General features: G+C 34.2%; 3 protein-coding genes across 3 annotated transcripts; 1 reads left to right on the top strand and 2 right to left on the bottom strand.

The window, feature by feature from the left end:
* Window positions 1-2,833: 2,833 nt before the first annotated feature.
* Window positions 2,834-5,283, top strand: LOC133293463 (uncharacterized). Its single transcript, XM_061492045.1, has 2 exons — window positions 2,834-4,354; window positions 4,977-5,283. Exon 1 carries the CDS (start codon window positions 3,385-3,387, stop codon window positions 4,270-4,272), a length of 888 nt encoding a protein of 295 aa, XP_061348029.1. The 5' UTR covers window positions 2,834-3,384; the 3' UTR covers window positions 4,273-4,354; window positions 4,977-5,283.
* Window positions 5,284-14,026: 8,743 nt separating this feature from the next.
* Window positions 14,027-15,815, bottom strand: LOC133293433 (probable ADP-ribosylation factor GTPase-activating protein AGD15). Its single transcript, XM_061492001.1, has 6 exons — window positions 15,750-15,815; window positions 15,533-15,591; window positions 14,954-15,044; window positions 14,824-14,878; window positions 14,349-14,445; window positions 14,027-14,258 (listed from the first exon to the last, which is right to left on the bottom strand). The coding sequence occupies exons 1-6, from the start codon at window positions 15,798-15,800 to the stop codon at window positions 14,027-14,029; spliced, it is 585 nt and encodes a 194-aa protein (XP_061347985.1). The 5' UTR covers window positions 15,801-15,815.
* Window positions 15,816-19,306: 3,491 nt separating this feature from the next.
* LOC133293451 (uncharacterized) lies at window positions 19,307-24,192 on the bottom strand. The gene is made up of 7 exons (XM_061492031.1): window positions 24,054-24,192; window positions 22,992-23,056; window positions 21,936-22,060; window positions 21,339-21,481; window positions 20,146-20,293; window positions 19,907-20,066; window positions 19,307-19,812 (listed from the first exon to the last, which is right to left on the bottom strand). The coding sequence occupies exons 2-7, from the start codon at window positions 23,002-23,004 to the stop codon at window positions 19,718-19,720; spliced, it is 684 nt and encodes a 227-aa protein (XP_061348015.1). The 5' UTR covers window positions 23,005-23,056; window positions 24,054-24,192; the 3' UTR covers window positions 19,307-19,717.
* Window positions 24,193-24,550: the final 358 nt, after the last annotated feature.

Here is a 24,550-nt window from a genome sequence, read left to right as displayed (position 1 = left end):
ATATTTTTACGGACTGTCTCGAAAGGATTACCCATTTCTTAAATTACATATTTTTACCAAACAATGCACGTTCTGACGCACCTAACTAATCTTGATTTCTTATATGTAGCCCTATAGATTCCTAGCCATATTTGAAAAACATTTATAGACCGAATAGAACATTCTAATGCATAGTTAAATCATTGAACGCAGTTTAATTTATTATGCGTAAAACACTAAAATAGAATCCCGTGAAGCGAGCATAACGAGGCTTTTGACAAGTTAAGTTCTTTTCCTTTTTCACCAATGATTGAAGATATTTTATTTCAACTCTATGAATGACTAAGTTTACAATCAAACTAATCAGGGAGACCTTTTTTAAAGGGTAAGTTGTCCTTACCATTTGTATTTAGATCCAATTCTACTATATGCAATATTTAGTTTTAGTTTTAAGTACTTATCAAACAGTGCTACTATACATCAATAAGCTTCAAAGCCTTGATATTTATAAATCAAATCAGTCTTCTCTAGTTAAAGAATTTGTCAAAATGAGTGATGATTGATATAGAGATATTTGTGATAATATGGAGTTTCTCTTTTAAACTTTTTCTGCCGTCCTATCAATAGATTTCGTTCTTAGCTCTGTACATATTTTTCTTTGTTTCTTCAGTTTATAATTAGTTAGAGAGTTCCTAAATATTAACTCTTTAGAATCACCCAAAAATAAACATCTTTAGATATTCTATTATGAGAATGATTATATTGACAATTATTTAATTTTTTTTACAAACTTACATGCTACACTATGTCTAACCGATAAGACATAATATAATTTGTAAGAATTTATAAATATAATATTCTTCTTTCGTTATACATAATTATTTAGACGTAGAACTTAACTTTGATAAGTATTATATGGTGGTGGAACTTAACTTTAAAAACAAAAGCATTATTCAACTGTTTCATGGCAAAGACGAAGGTTGTAGCTCAATTTTGAAAACCCGGCTTAAAGAAAAGTGTTGTTGTAGTTATGATTATTAGACATTTAAGCTTGAGGGAGAGAGAGAGAGAGAGTTATTAGCAGCTGGGGTGTGTCGGTAGGTGGCTGGTTCCCTGGGGTAAGACAACTGACCCCATGCCAGATGCCACCACTCACTCAACTAGCAACAAAATACTTCTATACAGCTCCAATATAGTGAACTATGCTTTTCATTTTTCTTACCCAAATTTTTGACCAAATTCTAAATATATAAATGCTAGAGATTACATTGCACGCGTGTTGCAACTTGCAACCTAATATCTCTTAGGATTGTCGCTCTGTCCTCTTATCTAGATGCACTTTATAAGGTAGATCACAAATCGAAAATAATTTTTTGAAATAAATTATTACCTAATTAAGCGTTTATCCTTAGTGAAAATACAGTTACTATTTCCTCTAGTCTCCCCTGCCTCCCACGAGAAACATCCACAATTTTTTAAAATAAAAAAAAAATAAGAAAATGTTTAAGAGTTATTAACAAGCCTTATAATTTCATAAGGGACTATTAAAACAACTTAAGGCGTGAAAATTATCATAATTCACAAGAGTATAACTAAAGCTAGATTTAGATCAGTTTTTGAAAAAATTATATTTAAAATATAACATTTAAAAAAAATTGAGGAGTTATTTTTTTAACTTCTGAGAAAATTATCAAAACTAATTTTTTTTTTAATTTTATATGGCTTTTTGGAAACATTTTCATATGTCAAGGTTGCATATGTATGCTGATATCAACAGGGCATGGATATCATTCCCCACCTTATTCATACACACACTCCCAGACAGTGTTCAGCTCAGCTAAAGGCTCAACTTAATTGCCCAGCTTATGGTGGAACCAACTTTTTACCCGATTATGGAAAAATTCAGTAATAAAAATAGAATATTAATTGCCTGACATCTTAAAGAATCTTTTGTGGTTTTGCCCCTTGTGCTTTTTTTCTATCAGCTAGAGGTGTATGGAATTAGAGAAAATGGAAAAAAAAAAAAAAAAAAACTAGTGATATGGTGAAAGATATACAACTATGGAGATAAATGAACAATTCGGAGAATAAAGTAAAGAAAAACCATTGGTGTGGTGAATATAGAACAATAGAGGTAAGTGGACAGTTAAGCTTAAATAATAATATTAATTGAAAAACTTTTACGTGAACAATTTTTTTTTACATATATTTATGAGTGATTTGGTGGGAGTTTGGGTGAACAAATTTCTTTTAAATTATATGAAATTACATGGATAATTGTACAAGTTCTTAAAAGATAAGTTGCCTGAAACTAGCATTACTAATAGCTATTACCCGTGCAAGAAAGAACAATCCAGAATCTAGCGATAAATTGACATAGATATGATACTTTTATGTTTATATGCAAAGCATGTACCCTTAGTCCCTTATGGTTAGTTTCGAAGCTTTAGCTTAGTGGTGCCGAAAGTTGGTATTATCACCTCCAAACATTGGTTAGAATTCTTTAAAAAAACTAAACCATTCTAACAACTAAAATAATTATAGTTGATTAACTAATTGTATAATTTCCACTCGAATTCAACCGTTTACTTTTGCTTGACTTTTCCATAAAGAATATCCAAACAATTTCAGAAAAACAAAAAATTAAAAAAAATATGGTATGTCTATCTTTATCATCATCTACAATAGTAACAAAATGAAGATGAGGGTGCAAAATTTATGTAGTCCTCAAAACTCATAAACTATTCTGAAGCATCATCCGACGGTGGGAAATTCATCAAAAACTGTCTTGGTTACAACAGTTTATGTGTAAGAGAGCTTCTTAGTTCTTCATTTAAATCCCATCTTGACTCTTGTGGTCCTCTATTCTATAACCAGCCACCCTACCCTGTACTAATGGAATTTTTGTTGGTTCTGCAGCTAACTACAGCACCTGAGACTGTGAAACTTTGAAATCTCTCTTTCTTTAAAAGGCTTTCTTCATTCTTTTTATTATAGAGAGGCCTGAAATTCTAGATCTCTCTATACATTGTATTCAGTTTCTTCACTTCCTTTCTTTCTGTCCCTTTTTCTTTCTGTTTCATGCTCAAGGATCCTCAATAATCCATCTTAAACCTTGCTTCTGCAACCCCTTCTTAACATCCTGATGAAACTTTCAGATGTTTCAGATATCTATTTTGATATTCCAGCCTCAGTTTCTAAAGCTTCTTTCTCTTCTAGTTCTTATGAAAAACTGATGCTTGGTTATTTCCTAGTAGCTAAACTCCTCCCCCCAAACTTTTAATTTCTGGGTGTTATTCTTCTCATTTGCCAAACAGCTTTTAGCAGAAAAGTACTCTCTTTTTTTTTTTTTCTTGTTTAGTTCTGGGGGTTGTGAAGAGTTGTTAGTAGTGTTACAATTTGTCAATGATGGATCTTTTTCAAAACCCATCTCCTCTAAAATCAAACAGCTTTGAAACAGCTATATGGGCTTCAAAGCTTGTGCTTATGTCCATGGGGGTTATCACCACTCTTATTTTGTTGAAAGTGGCAATAGTCCCATACACATTCCACCTTGTTCTCTCAACTCTTCCTCGCCTTTGGGTCTCAGCAAGAAGCTGCTTAACACTACCATTCGTTTATATCATAGTCAACTTCATCATCATCACCATTGTAGCTTCCTCCAACTTTAACCACAAAAGAAATAACCCCGTATCCTTTTCTGATTCACATGCACCCTCTGATCTTAAGTATACAACAACCACCCACTCAACCGAGCAAGAAAATCAAACCAACGAGTCCAAGGAAGAAGAAAAAGAGGTTGAAGAAGAAGTAGAAGTAGAAGAAGAAGAAGAAGAAGAAAAGGGAGAAGCTAAAGACTCTGGTTTGTCCTGCAACAAATTCATCACTGACCCATCACCGGAAAAATGCACCAACGACTATTTCTCGCCGGATTCCGGTGACAAGGGTGATGACACACTGGAAGCAACGTGGAGGGCCATAATGGAGGGACAGGGGAAAACGATGAAGCCACAGCTGAAGAAGAGTGACACATGGAGTGCAAGGATTGCAAAGGCAGAACCATTCCATGACAAAGGTGAGGGTGATGATGACCCTGTGGCTTGGGCTCAAAAGGAGCTCAAAAAGTCTGAAACTTTCAACGATAGAGCATCGTTGAGGAGGGAAAAGTCCATCAGCCCAGAGGAATTGTATCACAGGGCAGAAGCATTCATCAAAAATTTCAATAATCAAATGAAGTTACAGAGGCTTGAATCTTACCAGCGTTTCAGGGACATGGTCAATCGCAGGGTTTGATGTGGTTAATCTTTCTTTTTCACCAGTCACAGAAAAAATTTAGCAAAATGAGAATCTCTTGAAGTATATTAACCATTTTAAGGTACATCAGTACATGTATAGATATATTATCAATTTTCTATCTTAGCTTAGTACTCAGTTCTCATTGCATTCAACACATTGCCAAATTTATGAATTCTGCAGAATTTCACTGTCAACTATGTTTATTATCATATATAACATATGTGATGTTGTTATAAAACCAATCGGGAGCTTTCGCCTGACAGGTTAATCTTTCGAAATAGTAGTTAAGTACAGCACTTTCGTGTGGAATCTTTTTATGTTTAATTATCAAATGTTTGTTGAGCTTTTTTCTACTTTTTTTTTCTACGAGGTATGACCTCAGAAAGCATTCTATAGAGTTTCTTGTATATACAAATATGTATTTTTATGACACCAAATGTGACAGTGTGATTCCATGGTACATATATATGTCATCTTATATTCTTGAAGTATTGGGCTTTGGCTTTCAACTTCCAACACCTGGCGAAACATAAATAGTAGTTTGCACAATTAAATGAATCTAGCTTTTTGATTAGGCTGTTCCACCTACCGAACACTTGATTGAAGTGTAGAAAAATATAATCTACATTAGTACATCTAATCCCGCATACATATTCCATTTGTCGGTTTCTCTATGTTGACTTTTTTTTCTCCCTTGGCAGGATTTGCTGTGTATATATTTTTGCTGCTGAGACTGTGTGGAGAAGCCAAGACAAGTATCACACATTGTGGACTTTTTTCTCTCGTCAAGTTTCTTGTGACATAGTGGACATAATTTAGTTTCTCCCTAATATGTGTTGCTTTTTCTTTTATCTAGATCTTTCCTGTAGATGCTCTACTAGCTATTCAGAAGTCTAGTGCTTCTTATATTACAAAATGTTTGTATTGATTATATAGTTTGAACCCAAGGCAGCACTATAGTTAAGAGGATTACTTGAATTGAATGTAAAATTTTATGCAGTCCTAATTTGCCAGATAATTTAGCTTTAAAATGTTTGTTGAAAGTTGTTTTTTTTTTTATATTCTTTTAATTACAAGGAAACGGATATACAAGGAAGAGGGAAGAAACCTGGATTTCATACCAATTGAACAAGATCACCCGCACCTACCAATAACAAGTAAGAACCGTACACATGCAAGGACGTGATAGTTGCTACTGTTTATTGATGGAGTGAACTCGTGGAGTTGGACTAGACACTTGGAAGTTGGAACCCCGTTGGTATGTTATGGTATTAGAAAAGAACCAAAGCTTTTTTCTTTTTTTCTTTTTGGAAAATGGGTTAAAGTGAATGAACAAGGAGGATGAATTAAACGTAACGTTAACACTGAGTTGTCCCTTCAACTGTGCATGGTTGCACGGGACCTTCAATTAAGATGTGCATCTTGGCTTAAGCAGATTGGTTACGCTGTCAATATCTCTAAAGGCACAATTAGTTTTGGAAACAAAATTTTGAGATTAGGGAAATAAACTTAGTGAATACACATACGCACATGAATCTTATCTGTCAGAATGGTATAGATCATTATAGATATGGTGGAACTTGCTGTTTCTTCAAGCGTTCATTTTAATTATGACCTCCTAAGGTCGGAAAGCAAGTTGCCCCTTTACATGCCCAGTGAAAATTGAAACAAAAAAGCCCCATGTTTGTCGTAGTGTCACAAACTTTTGAGTGGTTTCTGAGCTCAGAACCTATTAAAGAAGTAGGACCTTTGTACAATTTGAAATATAAGTGGAACCAGCTAGTGAAAGTTTTTATATATAAGAAACCACGCACGCGGACCCTCCATCTTCTGCCTGCAAAGTCCTTTTAACTCAATTAGAAAACTCGGTTTTATTTTTTGAATTTTCGCGCCTTCTCGTTCTATTTAACCCTTTCTTTCTATTTTTGTCTATGGATTCTGCAGTATAACTCATAGGATATTATAACAACCAATTAGAATTACTATCAATATTATTATCAATCAATTTCACCATTAGATCGATTATGTTAATCTAACAGTTATATTTATTTTCATATTTGTATGGTTATGATTCTTCATATTTAATGTGAAAGCATTAAATATGAAAAAACATAATCATATACAAATATAGAAACAAATATAAAAAATATTAAATATGAGGAATCATAACTATATAAAGATGGAAATAAATATAACCGTTGGATCAACATAATCGATCTAACGGTGAAATTGATTGCTAGTAACATTGGTAGTAACTAGGGATGTTCGCGGTCTGGATTGGATCGGTTTTAGAAGCAAAAATCATCTGATCCAATTCATTCAGTTTGATCATATAATCATCCATTTAGTTTGGATTTTTTTTCAAATTCGATCCGATCCAATCCAATTTTTTTCGGTTTGGATTGGATCGATTTTCGATTTTTTGAAAATCTTAAAAATTGTTTCATGATTATTGTGTAAATAACATCTTTTGTATATATTGGCTTTGTAATTTTATTTTTATTAAATACAAAAGCATCATTAAACGATAATATAGTTTTTTTTTTTTTTTTGAAAATGAGATATGAATCTCTACATAGATGAAATTTTGTTGATAAGATGTAACTAAGTTTTTTTTAGGGTTTAGTTGATGGGTTAATGGATCTTGGGTTTAGAAATTTTTGAGCTATGATTGGAGAAAGATCCAAGTAGGTAGATGAAAATTAATATATTGGATCGGTTTGGATTGGATCGGTTTTCATCTATCAATCCGAAAATTGATCCAATCTAATTAAAATTTGCGGTTTTTTTTCGGTTTTCGATTATTCGATTTTCGGTTTATTCGGTTATCGGTTATCGGTTTTTCGGTTCGGTCACCACGGTTTGAATTGGTTTGGATCGGTTGATGAACACTCCTAGTAGTAACCTTAATTGATTGTTACAATATCTCTCCTTCTATTTTTTATTTTATTATAATAGAAATTATAATTATCAATTCAAAGACAACGAGCAAGTTGGGGCGGGCACTGAAGCGAGTTGTCTACACAACAGTTACGGTAATAATTATGTCCAAAAATTGATTAAGAAGAATCTATTAGCTAGAGGACCAAAGAATAAGACCCAATGTTTGCCATTATCAAAGACGGGTCCTTTTCTTATTAACCACTTACGGAAACAACCCACAAAATCCTTGTACACGTTGTTATGGCACATTTAAGCTGTGGGCCTGAATCAAGGGAATCGGGACCCAGACAGTATAGGGCATGATATCAGTTAGTGCTTCCTGCACTGCAGCAAGAAGCTATTCAGGCACTGCTAATTAACACTAAGTTGAAGCAATGGCTTCAAGACCAGCAATCAAAATTGGCCCTGATATGGGCTTTCAGGTTCTAAAATCTAATTGCTGAACCAAAATAGTTTCATTAACACTCTTCCCTTTTTCATGCTGACAAGAAGGTAATTGATAATTAGAAAACACAAAAGGAAGCCTGCCTAACAAAAATCATTTCATGTGTCCGTCTGTAAGCTAACTCCCCTTATTTTCTCGGAGCAGTCTTTAATAAACAAAGTGGGGACTACTGTTGCATTTTGAAATAATGCCAAGTACATTCCCCGAGTATCTATGAAAATAGTTTTGGAGAAGTTAAGCTCATATCGTTAGGTGAAACCTTTTGGAGTTTGACAGACTTGCTGGACAATTTTTTCTTCTTCTTTGCCCCAAATTCCTTATTGGCATGGGTTGAAAATAGCAAGAGTAAGTTGCACGTAAAAAGTAACTCACTTAAACCAAATCATCACTATTCATTTCTTCCCTACTATCTTCTCTCTCTTACATCAAAACTGTTAGAGAAGTATTAAAAAATTGTAGCCTCACCTAATAGTTAAATTTTTTTTGATTGAATTAGTTTTTAACATAATATTAGAGTTTTAGTGTTACAGATTTGATCCTTATCATCTCTCGTTTAATTAATAAATAATTAAATTTTGTGAATTTTTTTAATATGTGCATTATTCATCCTTCAAGTCCAGTAGATATTTACGTATTAGAAAAGTATAGAAACCATATAAATACCCCTAGGTGAGAATATGTGTAACATCCCGAGCGCTGACGAAGGCGGGGAGTGATAAGGAGGCACGGACAAGAAGCGGCTCCTAACAGGCTTCCAGTAGGGGTTACATGTATGAATAAATCGAATCGACACCCGAAAGAAAGGGTTTCCAAAGATTGTGCAGGTACGAGACTGTACAGTTTAAGATAGCTTATAAGAATTAATTGGTACTACCTATACTAACAAGATACATCTACTCTTCGATAGTCCGGAACAGAAAAACTCCATAGTTAAACGTGTTTGACTTAGAGAAATTCTGAGATAGATGACCTCGTGTTAGTATGTGGGGTAGTCATTGATTCTTGAAGCGGCTAGATATAATAATATGTGCACAAAAATTATTTGAAAGAATCATTTTCCATAGCTATATTATTCCTTTTGTAGATAAATCGGGACATCACCTATACATCCAAAGTCTAAGTACCGTGCCTATTTAATTACAAGTTAGCAGCAGCATCTTTCTTATTCGTTAAACTTGTAATTTTTGTTGGGTTAGGGAATTGATGATAAGATTAAGAATGGGTAGGGCAAGATGATGCCGGCTACACCTACAATTGTTGATTTAATTACAAGTACCGTGCCTATTTTTGTCTACAACCTTTTACAACTATATTTTAACCGTTGATTTCCGTCAATCAATGGTTATTATTTTCACAAATCAAATTCATTAATTAATATTTAAATTGCAATGAATGATAACCGTTGATTGTCGGAAATCAACGGTCAAGATATGGTTGTAAAATATTGTAAACAAAAATAGGTTGTAAGTATAACCTTTCCCTTTTGTATTGACTCTTGTAATTTTGAATGTTTGTTAAAAATTCATTTGGTTTTTTAAAATCTTATAAATTCATATTATCCTTTCAAATCTTATGAAATCTATTAAAATCCTTTAAAATCTAATCCTATGAAATCTTGATTGCAAAAAAAGTCTTTTAAAAAATTCTACAAAGTCTCTCTAATTCTAACATATCTTTTAAAATCTGTAGAATTTTTCATCTCAAAAAAAGTCTTTTAAAATCTTAATATTCTTCACTTAGGTCATTACCAACTAATGTGAAACTCATCACACTTGAATATGACCGGTCATACACTTTTGATTATTGCACATAGTATAGTTTGTACAATTTTGTAAACAAAAAATTTGTAAATATAACCTCAACAATTTATTTTGCTTACCTTTGTCCTTACTTTTTCATTTATTAATTATCCCTTGTTAAATATAGTTAAAGGAAGACATATCACATTAAAACGTTTGTTTATATAAAACTTTCACATCAATTGTATAATAATGAAAGATAACGCAATTGATAGAGTAAAGAACATGGATGAATTTTTTTTTTATTAAAAAGTCAAAACTAAAATGTACTCACATTGAGCATGCATTGCGTCTCAACAAGAAAGAAACGATTACACCCACAGAAAACTCATTACTCAATTTCGAATGCACCAACAGAAACAATTGACTAACCCAAAATCACAATCATATATGCTCACTGAGGAAGAGGGCGTGATAAAAGACGAAATGCAAGAACGACACATAGGTGAAATGTACGGTGGGAGCTAGCTAGCTAGCTAGCAAGCTCGACGCTTCAGATGAAAACCAACAGATGCGAAAAGGCGAAGAGAGGAACGCGAGTGAATGCGAGGATGATTACGAGCGTAATCAATGGCACCAGCGTATAGCTCACTTCAGCAAGGGAACAATCACAAGGTGCATCCGCAGGTGGAGAAACAGGAAGTGGCGGAGAACGGCTCCTGCCTCCGCCGCCGCCACGTTGGCCTTGATCATCACCGGTTCCGTTGTTGTTGTTAGAGTGGGCCAGAACATGGACTTGGACTTTGAGGCCTTGTTGGCATTGGCCCATTCGGCCACAGACGAAGTAGCGGTTTCCCGGTTCGGTCAAGTGGATCACGGTGTCACCGGTGTCGTACGTGGCAAGGGGGTTTGAGATCGTACACGTGTCGTAACCCAGTTGGTTAACTTCAACCACGTCATGCACCGGCGTGTACGAGAACACTGCCAACCAAACCATCCCAAACGGAACGAACGTTTTAGAATTTTAATCGTACAGTTTTTAATTTAAAAAAAAAATAAAATCCCGTCATGTCAAAAATACCCTCGCCTTTGTCTCCGTTTCTGTTAAATACTCAAAACTTCGAGAACGAAAACGGTTACGTACAGCAGTTTGTTTGGCTGCCGAGAAAATGTATAGAAAGTACAAAGAAAACAAACAGCTAACGTAGTTTCCATGGATTCTGAAATTCTCGAAATGAAAGCTCAAATAAATCGAACCGAACTTCACCTAACTATTTATTTTTCTCTATCGTTAGTTTGTTCAAAGATTAAGATCCTAAGTGCTCTGTTTTGGCGGAAAACGTTTTTCTTGGGATCGAATTAACATATGTGAAGATAGAGAGAAAGAGAAAATGTAGGTCCGTACCAAGCTCATCACCGACGTTAAACGTGGTCGTAGAAGACCATGCCTGGAGATTCGAACCAAGATCCCAGCCGGAAGCTCCACCGACGGTATGGTTAACACCGCAGACGCATCGGAACAGAATCGAAGTGATTACGATCACAACGATAGCCTTGACAGCCCACGCTGGCCTCAGTCCCTCCATTTTCCTTCGAAACAAACAAGAAAAATAAAATAAAAAATGAGCTAATTAAGTAACTGAAAATATGGAATTGGAAGTTCAGCGCTAAATTTCACAGAAAATTCTCTCTGCAAGTGCAAACTATCGAAATCTAAAGCTCAATCAATTAGCGTGAAAAAACAGAACTGATCAGAAAATGTATCAAGTTGATGCGTGGTTTAATGTTCTCTAGAAAATGTAAAGGTACCTACTGTAAGCTCCGCAGTGACACAAGATAGCAAGGAACACAGAGAAGAAAAATCTTAAAGCTAATTTTCAACTCACTGAAGAAGAACAAGAAGTTGAGAGAGATATTAAGAGAGAGTATGTTAGAAATTTCAGAGAGCGAGAAGGTATGGGCATGGCGGTGGTGGAGGGTTGCGAGTTTTCCCGCCTTTATACGGTTTTTGTTTCTGTTGTTGCAGAGAGTCAGCTACAATGCGGACGTTCTTACGATAAGGATGGTGAGAGCGCCAATTCTATTTTCCATTTGTGATGAATGGAGAAATCGAGAACACTTCAAAAGTTCAAGTGGTATTAGAAAATATAGAGAGAAAACAAAATTATTAGTTTTATTCATATATTATCTAAGTTACTCCCTTCAGATATTCTTGAAAGTGGTCTCCATTATAGGGTTGATTTCGTAATTACATAACAGTATTTTATTTTTATTGAAAGAGTATTGATTCAATTGGTAAAATCTTCATAATATGCAATGCTCTCAATTATATGCGTGCAACTAAATATATACTGCAGATGTTACTTTTGAATTTGTAACCATACTCAAGCAATTTTGGAGCTTGGAAGTTGACCAAGAATAATATAATTTCTTCCTTCTCTAATATTTTCATCCAATTGTCCAAAACACTACTGATCTTGCATGCTATGCTGCTTCCTGATTATGTAAGATTCGCGTAATCGCAATTGCTTAGTGCGATTTGTTTGCTTGGTTGATTTCGGTGGAATGTATCAATTACCCAAGTTTGTATATCACGATTTTATATTTTGATTTATTATATTATCAATTCTTTTGAACTACTTATACAATTCAGGATTTCGGATCAAGCAAAATTTTTAAATTTTTGTTTTATAATAAAATCATAAGAAACAAAATCAATGGTTAACTTTTACAACTGTCATTTCCTTGATCCCTTTCTCCATCTCAATCAGTGGATGTTGTAGGGGATAAAGTAACAGGAGCTACAGTGCAAATCAAACCATTTTGTAGACGACCTCAGGCTGTGTGATATATCAACGCGAAAGTGGAGCAGATGTGAGCCTAGTTTATATATCCTGCTGCAGTATGTGTTGATTGAAAACTTAGTCCTCAAACCTGTGAAAACACACAACCTTTTTAAACTCCTTTCAAGAAATAAGCCATTTATCAAACAAGGTATTGAAGACCCCATCAAACAAATTGGAAACACATATATCTCAGAATCAGTGATGAAGAAATGTAACTCAGCAGCCAAATCATTCCTTGCAATAGGTATTTGCTTCTACAGTATTATATAAATAAGAACTTTGAGCATACTTCACCTAAAAAGAAAGTGGCACACCCCAGTGTTTAAAGGCTCCCCCCAACTTTGCAAGGATAGGGATGAGGGTCACTTTCCTTACTCTTATGTATTTGCAAAGAGTCTATTTACTATACTCCCTATGACTTTCTGGCCATAACGGAGCAACTTTATCATTATTCCGAAGTTAAAGTAATTTTAAGGCCACAGAATAAGCAGGTCTCTCCATTTTAGGATAAAGGGTCATCTAAACAAAATATGGTCATAAAGAAAAACATCAAATTAGCGTTGATAAAACTGAAATGAGAAGAACACACCAGACTAATGCAGCTCAATGTTCATGCAACATTGCAAGACCGTCTGCAACTATAATTTTGTGTCATCTACCCAAAGGGCTAACTCAACAATCCATGAACTTATACGGCACATTCCTTTCTCCTGCAAACATAAATATTGATTTAATAATTTGGAAGTGCATAACATGAACTGCTACATTTTCTTTGTTCTATTGTGAATGCAACTAGGGTGCAAGGATATTAGAAGAAGAAAAAACTTAAAGAAATGAAGAATAAAGCTTTAGTTCTCCAAGAACTATTATAATGAAGCGAATTAAAGAAAATAGAAGAAAGATTACAAAGATTTATGATACAAGTATTGTCATCTTACAATCAAATGTTGTCCAGTTTGAAGGAGGTACAGTTGAGACATCCTGTTTATCGTCATGGATAGAAAGCAAGCAAAAAAGATCAACGGTACCATTGCTCTTTCCAATGGAGTTATCAAAATCAAGTGATGCGTATGGCTTCTTTAATGGTGGTGAAATCTTCTTTTGCAAACCTAAGGAGTCCTGAATTGAAAAGATAAACTTCAAATCATATCTTGTTCTTTTGGGATGTAGTAAATCTTGAAAGGCAACCAAAATTTTTCGGAGTAAACAAAACAGAAAGAGAACCATGCTATTTAGCAGAGGAGAATAAATAAATAAAATGACAATAAAATGCAAGTTGTGACCATGTATGTGTTGAGATATATAGTCTGGTTGTATGTGAAACTAATGTGGAGTTTATAAGGTCTTGGGCACTCCCACCCTTAGAGCTAGCTTTTGGGGTGGTGTATCTCAAGGTTCTTTACATGTATCAGAGCCTCGCCGCCCCCCATTTTCTCTTGTGGCGTTTTATCCCAAGGTTCTTTACATGGTATCATAGCCTCGCCGTCCCCCACTTTCTCTTGTGGAGTTTCTTAGCACAGGTAGGTTGGGCCTGTTGCATTGTCCACCCTTCAAGCCCAAAGGGCTCTCGTGTGAGGGGGCGTGTTGAGATATATAGTCCCACATTGGTTGTATGTGCAACTAATGTGGAGTTTATAAGGCCTTGGACACTCTCACCCTTAGAGTTAGCTTTTGGGGTGGTGTATCCCAAAGTTCTTTACAGTATGTGCAATTGTGCAAGTGACTTGTTTATTAAATGATCCACTGAAACATGTATCTGTGCAATTAAAATTCTTTAGTCAGGGATTGAACTTCATATAAAACATGAATACCTCATGAGATCTTGCTACTGGAGGCCGGATTTTTGCCATGTGGTTCACAAGAATGCTTTCCTCAAGAGACAATCTCCTATTCTTTTGAATACTACTCTTGGCCACAACATTTGGTGAATCATTCACATTAAAGATTATTTCAGCTGACTTTGAAGCTGCTTGTGGGCCACCTTTTGAAGCCCATCTTTTCTCCACATACCTGAAATATCTCAAGCAAGTTGATAACAGTAGAAAATGGGAAAGCAGATGAAAATTTGATCTTCCAGTTTGAAGTACTGTCATGTATTACTTGGCACGAATAAACTTTTCAATTCCATATCCATTTCTGTCAAAATTTGGCGGCAGTTCTGCCTCCCAGTACATATTTGACTTGGCATTACCCATAACTGCATGAAACACACAAATCAAGAAACACACAAATCAAGAGAGTAGGTAAGTAGCCATTATGCAAACAATCAAAGTAACATAGAAATTCAGCTGCAAGAGAATTCAAGAGCCCAACAAATTTTTTTAAACAATTACCATATCTTCCATGAGCAATTAGATTCACTAATCAATTAATATTACACAATGTCCTATAAATGATATCTCTATCTACATACATATGGAATGGACCAGACTACTTGTGATTTACTACCCTTTTAAGAAAACTAGTTGATCCTCTTGTACTGGGGAGAAGAAAAATTAGTTACTCACAGTATCTCATAATTAGCTTAATCATACTTTTGGCTAAGAAAGTAAGAACAGATTTTATAGTTTCTTACATTGCATGAAAGAAACTTGATCTGGCAACCATGTATCCAAAGTTGTGGACCGCACCTAGTTACAAAATCAGAAAGGCTCAGCCATTATCAATTTCTAAACCGATACAGAAGAAAAGTTGTATATATAAACCTTTGATATATGCACTCCAAGACTCCGGTGAATTCCGGAACATTGCATGCAAATGAAAATTCCTAAGTTCACACTGGCCCATCGTGGTGCCCTGAAATATTAAAATTATGAGTTCCATAAACCACGAAAAAACTTCAATAATTTCAATGCAAAATCAAATGCCAAACTTTACACAATGACACAAGTGTTGGGAAATTCGTTCCCTCAAACTCTAATCAGGGAAAGCCCGTGGCGGGGAACCACCACCAATGAGTTAAGGCTACACCAACTGTAGCAAGTGGATCCGACACCACATCTCAACCTAAAACCTTAAGGCTTTGGGTTCATGGGTTTTTTTACTTATATACTCTTCACTTAGCTCATTACCAACCAATGTGGGACTCATCACACTTGAATATCTCAACAAAAGTATGGTGCACAACCAATCTCCTTGTGTATATAATAGAAGTACTAAAATATGTTTATAGTTCCAAAAAAAAAAAACTATTTAATGACCTATTATAGTTTAAGCTTCATGAATAAAATCATTAATGTTTATGCTTAACATAAAATAATGGGTTCTGAAAAGCATATATATACTTGTTCCTGCAATCTGCACATTCCCTATTGTCAGGCAGCTTAAGAAGTCCCTCTAAGATCTGCACACACAGTCACAAAAAAAGAGAGAAAAAAAAAAACATAACTTAAGCACCAAGCAACAATCAACCCACAAAAAAAATCCAACTTTCATATAACCCACATAGGGATTGATAAAATAAAACAAAAATTGTGAAAAGGGGTGGAAGAAAAATGGAACCTTGGTGTGCTTGGCATGGAGCTCCTTGGAGACAGAGGCTTTTCCGTTCATATTTGCAAAACCTTCACTGCTTGTGTGGTGGTGTGAGGACACACATTCACAGCGAAGGAAAAGCAAACAGAGAAAGGAAGGAAGGAAGGAAAGTGATAGGGAAAATAAGATCAAAAGAGGGTGTGTTTGTGGCTCCAAAAATTCAGAGGTGAACCATTGAAGAAGCAGGGAAACACGGTTTGTGATAGCATGAGCAAAACACGGAAAATCCATTCATCATTCTAAGCCAATAACAATCATCCTTTGGTCACTTCTACAGAACAACTTTAGTTGCCTTTCAAACCCAAAACATCAATAACATATATATATATATATATATATATATATATATATATATATATATATATATATTTGGGTAACATGTACAAAAGTTAGTATATATAGTTTGGTTCAGATGCTATTATTTTTTTATATATCATATTCATTTAAATTTTTGTATTAATTTTTATGTTCCTGATTTATTTGAGTTTAATGTTTATAGATTATTTATATTTATTTGAGGAAGCTTATACTAATAACGTATTTTTGTTTTAACTTCTTATAATCATATCTTAACCGTTGACTTCCGTTAATTTAACGGTTATAATTTATTGGATCATATTTATTGATTAATTATTATTTTCTAATAAATTATAACAATCAGATTAGCGGAAATCAACAATTAAAATATGATTATAAGAAATTGTAAATGAAAATAGATTGTAATTTTTTTATAGAGGTTAGTCCTTATAATTTATATTATTATTAAATATTAAATTTTGAGACACTAAAATCTAAATATGTAAAAACTATAAGAACAGATGTCTAAAATAATTAACAAGAACCAAAATCTATATCGATTATCGAGTGAAACTATAAGATGTGATTATTATCTTACCTAAAATTTATTTTATGTAAGTCTTGTCATGTATGTGTTTTGTGGATTAGAGTTTTGAGTACAATTTTAAAAACTAAACTAGACGGACCGGTTAACTAATTAGACTATAAACTAGTTATATGACTTATAGCTTCGATTTTGAATATTATTTTGTTCTATAAATCTTAATAGTAAAACAACCGAACCTTGATTGTAGCCTTGTAGGTGTCGCTGGCTCACCCTATGTTTCGATTTTTAAAACACTAATTTGGGTAACTTGTTCAGGACCCACAATGGTAGCAAAAAACACTCTCAAAAATTGACAACAGTTTGTGTCTATATAAAGGTGACATTGACCCATTTGCCACACTAATTACAATTATTTATCAAAATGTCACGATTCAATCAAATTTTTTCAAAATGTCATATCACAAATTTGCTACATCAACAAGCGAGTGTTGTTTGAGCACGTGGTCATTTCTTGCAGGCCATAAATCTTGATGAACAATGCAGTGAGATAGTCAGTCAAAGTGACAGACTGTGCAATCTAAAAAAGCATGTCCACATAGCATATCTCGCTGGGTTTCTGCGCGAAATTGGTGCAGCTTTTTTCACGTGTCAGCACCTGGCTTATCACGCTGGACAGTCAACCAAATTTAATACTCTATGACACGTGTACAACTCAGTCATCAAAGCATCAAGGCTAGTTCTATAAATACACCTCCCCTCGTTCTAGTTGCAACAATTCATCGGAGCTCTAAATTTTCGTTGTTTCTATTTCTGGTGCTGTGATTTTCCGATTGTTTCTTTCTGTTGTAGTTTTGTGTAATTATTTTCAAAAGAGCGATGATAATGATTCAGTAATTGCCATAGTATATTACAATGAGAGAAAATATTTTGGTCATAATGGGCAAGTTTTTGAAGGAGATACGAAATTATTTCATATGAGCCCGCAGTGTGGTTTTAACCTTTAATGAACTGAAGAAGACAATATATAAGAAGTTGAAATTACAATAGGGTCAAGTTCTCTCTCGCTTGACTGCTAGATGCACCTCGAGACCCGAAAGTTGGGTTCTTGTAGAGATTGTTGAGGATGAAGATGTCGCGTTAGTAGTAGATACATTTCGAGATCATCTACACTCCACATTTGTTGAACTCCATGCGAAAGTAGACTCCGGTGGACAATCTAGCAGTCAATATTCCCTCTCTTCCATTCCCTCCATCGACATTAAAAGGGAGTCACTGGTGAATCTTGAAGACAAGTATGTGTCACCCCAACCACCCTACCCACCAAAGTCTGCAGAAAAGGTTTCTGCTCACGATATGTATGATCCGGCATGGCGTACTGACAGTTTCGACAAAGAGGTGAATGAAGGCGTTGTCTCGGACAGTGACTCATTAGACACTGGCGTGGATGGCGATTTCGATTCATGTTCGTCCACCGCTGTGTGTCAAATTAAAAATATCAATTCTCCTATATTTTACATATATTAAATAATTTATCAAACATTAAACATGACATCTATCCTGAGGTTTCAAGTCCTAAAATAAATGACATTAAAATAAAATATATAAAACCAAAAATTCAAACCAATGTTAAAGCCCTATGCATGATATTAAATTGAAATATTAATTAAAATAATTAATATCCTACAATTTACTTATACTAATTGATGTAATAAAAATTAAACATGTCATCTATTCTAGAATTTCTTATAAAGTATATGCTATTAATAACAATAACAAAAATTTGTAAATACTAACTTTATCTTGAGAGAGAGAATACCTTTAGTGAATTTTTTATAGAGAGTTAGAGTGATATTTGTAGAGAGAGAGAGAGAGAGAACGAACGAACGTTGAGAGTGATGGGTGGTGGGGTTAGTGGGGGGATATATAGGAAGAGGTCCACATAGAATTCGGCAGGCAATGCAGCGAATCACCTAGGGTTGTGACACGTGTCACACATGCATTTGCTAGATGTACGACGAGCATGTAATTCGGCTGACTGTATAGTGAGATAAGCTAGTGCTAACACGTGGAAAAAGCTGCACCAATTTTGCGCAACAGCCCAGCGAGATATGCCACATGGACAGACTTTTTCAGATTGCACAGTCTACCGCTTTGATTGGCTATCTCGCTGCACTGTTCACCAAGATTTATGGCTGGCAAGAAATGGCCACATGTCCAAATGACACTCGCCTATTGGTGTAACGAATTTGTGACATGGCATTTTGAAAAATTTTGACTAGATCATGGCATTTTGATAAATAGTTGTAATTACTGTGGCAAATGGGTCATTATCCCTCGTAAAATAACTAAATTCGCACTTAAAAAATGTAAAAATATCTTAAGAAGCCAAAATATTATAAATAAAATAGGATTTAAAAAGAGTTACAGTTTTGTATAAAATTACTTTATTGATTAGTTAATACTTTGCTAACAATATTTCACTTAAAAAATTATTTTAGCACTTTTTTTTTGGGTTGAAGGGTATGTATTCCTGACCAAAACTGCACCTGCAGCTCTTAACCTACCACTCTTTTAATCTAATGGGGAAAAGAGAAGAAAAATATGTTCGGTAATGGTAGCTAAGGATTTTATCATTAATACGTTTCTCACATTGTAATAGATATCAAACAACGCTTACTCATTCTCATGCGAGTCCTTATAAGCAATCAGTGGGTGATAAATGCTATCAACATCCAATCTTAACATGCATATACCATGGCATGTCCCAAGTTCCCTTAACACTAAAAAGGCAACATCGATTCTTACAATCCAAGAACATTGATGTACCCAAAATAACAGTAATGTTGAATGTTGCTACGTTCATCTTCAAACTTGTATAAATCATCTAATAAAAATCTAACATCGAAATACATAATGATGACAAAATTGACAACGAATAAAAACGACACCGATGCACACTCTTATTAGACAAAATACAGGACAGCACTCATCAATTTTTGACAAGGGTATGCCGAAGGGTCTTGTCCCAACTTCCAATGTTGAAATAGTTGAATCCCCTGACTGAATCCGAAAGGAACTGAACCAAAATTTTTCACATGAAATTATAATCATCATCCAGAGCATCATATCGATCAGCAACAAACTCGTCATCAGGTTTGTCAACAATTAGCTGCTTTTTCTTGCCACCTGCAGACACACAAAAATTCTTGAAAACACCCAAAAAAGAAAAAGAAAAAGAGACATAATCAAACACAAAATGTATAATTTAAGATGAAGTTACCTGTCTTCTTTTTGCCAGCATTGGCTTCTTTCTCTGCTTTTATCTTTTCATTTGCAATGGCAGTTATCGAAGATGCAATATCTTTAGCATCTGCTCCTTTTAGAGAAGTCATTGATAGTCTCATAATTGCCTTCAGTAAACCAATATAATGATAACTTTTCTGCATTCATCAAAAAGGAAATTAGGATACCCTCTAGACAAATATTTAAGGAAGAAGGGAACAGAAGTATCTAACTCACCTCAAATGCACGAAGCCTGTGAGAGAGGAGCTCTGCATACTCCAAGAAATCACTCTCAGATTTTGGTATAAACGTATCAAGGTTCTTTTCGTCACTTCCCCCACCAAACAATTCCTTGGTGGACTTATAATCTGCTTCTTCAACTAGTCTGTGATAGAAAGAGTAGATTAAAATTAAATGAGCATCATCTAAATTAGCAATCTGCTTCTTTTAAATGTGTGGTCATTCTATAACAATCATAATTTAATTTAATAAAAGAGAGGCAATTTATCTAAGACACTACTTAAATATCAAATTTAATTGCAACGATCAATAGAGAACAAATATGCCTAGCCCGATACTCGTTTGCAAACCATAATTTTGGAGAGGATTCTCGGAGTATTTTCTAAATTCTAATCTGAGAGGCTTTAGCAGCAGTAAGGAAGCCAAAGTCCTATTGCAATGCGCTATGTTCACTGTGCTCTAAATGACTTTGGTTAGAAGAGGAATGCTTGAAAATGTGAAAAGAAAGTTTCAATCTTTTAGTCTTGCTCTAGGACATGATTATTTCTTTGGCCTCTCTATGATGTTCAGCACACAGGTTATGCAGTGAAGTTCCTTTGGTAAATTTGCATAGAAAGTGTAGACTAATTTGTATTAATAGTTTTGTTAGGGATTTTGTTCTGTTTCTGGTTGGCGGCTGGCTTTCATCTTAGTTTTATCTTAGGAGTATTCACTACCCTCCCTCCTTTGCAATCCATCTTTTCTTTTCTTCTAGCTGAGGGTAGGGGTAAATAGCTGTTTTACCACAAAAGTAAAAAATCAGCTCCTAATCATGTAAGTAGCATAGCTAGTTAAAGCATACCTCGAAAATCACTGCAATACATGTTCAAGAAGAAGTAAAGAAGATCTAGCTCTATAACAAAGATAAATTGTACTGAAACAACACACACAGTTTGGACAGACCCCTTATCATGCTACCAAAACCAAATTGCCATAAAAAAGTTCATGAAAGCAACTAAATAACAAAGGAGAAGATTCAGCACTACGGTCTTATTACAATCTGCACTGGCTCATATTCATATTTTGCTAACCAGCATACATGGCAAACCTACACATTGTTACTTGTGTGTAAAAATCTATGATATTGGTACCCATACGAGACGTTCTAAAAGGAATGTCAGGGTAAACAAATTAGATAGATAATAAAGTACCTTTGTTGGCGAAGTTTTTCAGCCACAGGATCCAATGGTTCTTCCTTTACTGGTTCTGTTTTCTTTCCCTTCTTTTCAGTAGCTTTTTCAGAAGATTTTTTGGGAGCTTTTTCAGTAGTTATTACAGCAGGTACTGCAGGTTCCTGACAATATTATGCAAAGAAACAAAAAAAAAAAAACTGGCAATTAGTAACAACAGAAAAGAACATAATTACAAGAAACACAGCATCACTTCATTAAAAGTAATTATGAAACTCAAATTTCATTGTACTAATAATTTTTAAAAGTGTATAAGTTAAGCTACTTACACCATTTTTTATTTTTAAACAATTCCCCCTCCCAAAAAAAAGCCTTTTTTCCTTTAAGAGAAAATAGACAGATAAAATAGAGCTAACAATGTACTAGCAGACTTAAGTACATTGGCATTGTGATGGCATTGTAAAAGTAAAAAACGGCATGCTAATCAGCTAATACTAATAAGAAGGTAATTGGCTAAATATGAAAAAGCTATCTCCATCTATCTTTAAAAATTACATGCAACCATACAGATGTAAATGAACTATGCCCTGTTGTGACATCATTTCTAATTGTTCATACCGGAGCAGGCTCATCTTCATCCTCCCATGATTCCTTCACATCATTTTCATCCAAATCTTCATCATCCCATTTACTTTTAGGTTGGTCTTTTAATGCCAGTTCAATAGGAGCAATTTCCTCATCCTCTGAAACAAATATACAAACATTTATTAAATTAACAACAATACAAATACAAAAGAAGAAAGACAGTATACTTTGACATAATTATTAATTTATTATACTAGATTTTTAGGCTTTTGCAATCATATACATAGTGGGTTTGCAATCACAAAATTTAGAAATTGATTTGATTTATGAATGAAATCTTTCGTTTGGATAGTCAACAGTAGAAACTTATTTGATTTCAAAATCTTATGAAATTAGTTGTGTACATTTAGAAATTCACTCAAATAAGCTTGGATTTGAGAGAATGTGATTTAATTATAGTTTTCATATTTGAATTGACCACCTCAGCCTCATTACTTCAGCCTTTTTAGTATTTTACCTATTCTAAGTAAGGTCAATCAAGTAACATTATTAACGCAATGAGCTTATTTAATCTTTCAAGTTTCAAACATGAAAAGTAATCTACAAATCAATTTTTTGTACTAATGAGTTAGAAACATATGAATTGATTTTGAATCGAATCAACTCCAGTTTCAGTGATTCCAAAATTACTCATAATGAATCAATGTGCAAGTGAACTGTCAATTGAAGAACCTTATAATGTCAGCGCAATTTATCAGATTTTCCCAACCTAACAAATTAATTAGCATCAACGATTATAGTTTTATCTAGTAAGTTTTGTAGTGCATACAAATCTAATATCCTCTGTATTAATGAGAATGATCTAGAATAAGCAATACTAAGAAAATATTAAAGATGGTGTCTGGATTCTGGAGGTAAAAAACAATTAAACTATCAAAGACCAACACAAATAAGTTGTTTGAAAGTAGAAACATACTAGATACCCAATTAAAAAATTGACAAAAGGAAAAAGATTCCAGTAATTGCATTAACATTAAACAACAGCTGAAAGGTATGTACAAACAAAAAATTGAAACAGAATATCATTACCCCAATCATCCATTTTGTTGTCACTTTGTCAATGAAACAGAACAACAGAATGCCTGCTAAATCGACTGCATGAATGCACATGAAGAAGAAGAAGAAAAAAACCGTCAGACATCTGAACGAGAAAAAACCACGAGAGTTCAACCAGCAACACTTCCTCAACCTCTCCAAACCCTCCCCCCAGCACACACACGCACACACAGAGAGAGAGAGAGAGAGAGAGAGAAAGAGAAAAAAAGAGATGGATGGTAAAGGAGTGATACAGACCAAATCATAAATAAATCAGAAAATCTGCAGAAACACATAAAAATTAAAGAGACAACTAATCTTATTTTCCATTCTATCAGTGCCGCATATCACTGGCATCATACCACTCTTTACAAGTAAACCCCTCGCTTATACACAAAAAATTAATCAAAATTAATACTTGCAGCAGCCCTAAGGTTTTTCAGGATTCCAAAATCAGACTTTAAGACTCCCAAAATAGAGGGAACAAAATAAGCCAATTAGTCTTGAAATCAAAATTGCCAAGCTCACAAGATTCTATAATGTCAAAGCCATAGACTTTGAGCAGTAATACCATTGCTTCTAATTCAGCATCCTCCAATCCTCTTAAAAAACACGCAACCGGATTCTCAACAAATAAAATCTTGCACTTTCAATGGATAACACACCGATTTCAAATAAACAAATAATGCTAAAGAACTTAGTTATCACAAGTGCCTAATCAGAGTTCCCACTATTAAAAAGAAGGAAAATAACAGTATTGAAGTTCAATACAATATAAACATGCAAACATTAAAAACAAGTAAAAAAGCAAAAACCCTACCCTCCCCCCTTTCTTTTTTTTTGCTTTTGAAAGTAAATAACTGAACCAAATTTCCCAAATTTCAAAAGGATCCGATCCATATGACAAGAAACTCATGATTTTCCGAAAGAGAAAAAAACCCAAAACTTTTATTTTCTCAGAGAAATAAATCTTCACCTCTTTCTAAGATGGTTGCCAAATCAATTGAAGAAGTGAAATAGAAGGGAGTGAAGATTGAAGAAAAAGAGGAGGGGTACCTCAGGTGACACAACGACGGCGAAACCGCTGATCGGAAGTAGGGGCGGTGGAGCGTCAGAACGATTAGGGCACAATGGATTCGGTACTTTGAAATGAGGAGGAATATAAAACTGTCGTCAAGATAAAACTTAATGGAGTCGTTAATTGTTTTATAAATAATCTTTCAATTAACTTTTATTTTTATTCAGAAGCAAGTTTATAGTTACAATCTCTTACAACCATATCTTAACACCGTTAATTTTCGCCAATCAACGATTATGATTTTCGTAAATTAAACTTATTAATTAATTATTAATTCACAATAAATGATAACCGTTGATTGGCGAAAATCAACAATATTAAGATATGGTTGCAAGAGGTTGTAAAAAAAAGTTGTAACTATAACCTACCTCTTACGAAAGAAACAAGTTTATTGTGAGATTTTTTTTTTAAGAAAAAAGAGAAATTTGATTTTTCTAAATTATATAATATAAGGGAGTGTATTGGATTAGGATTT

The sequence above is a fragment of the Gastrolobium bilobum genome, unplaced genomic scaffold (genome assembly GCF_033153095.1).
Source record: "Gastrolobium bilobum isolate Gb01-03AN ecotype WA unplaced genomic scaffold, APGP_CSIRO_Gbil_v1 utg18566, whole genome shotgun sequence".
Lineage (NCBI taxonomy): Eukaryota > Viridiplantae > Streptophyta > Magnoliopsida > Fabales > Fabaceae > Gastrolobium > Gastrolobium bilobum.
The sequence above is the reverse complement of the archived record's forward strand: the minus strand, read 5'-3'. Positions and strand labels throughout refer to the sequence as shown.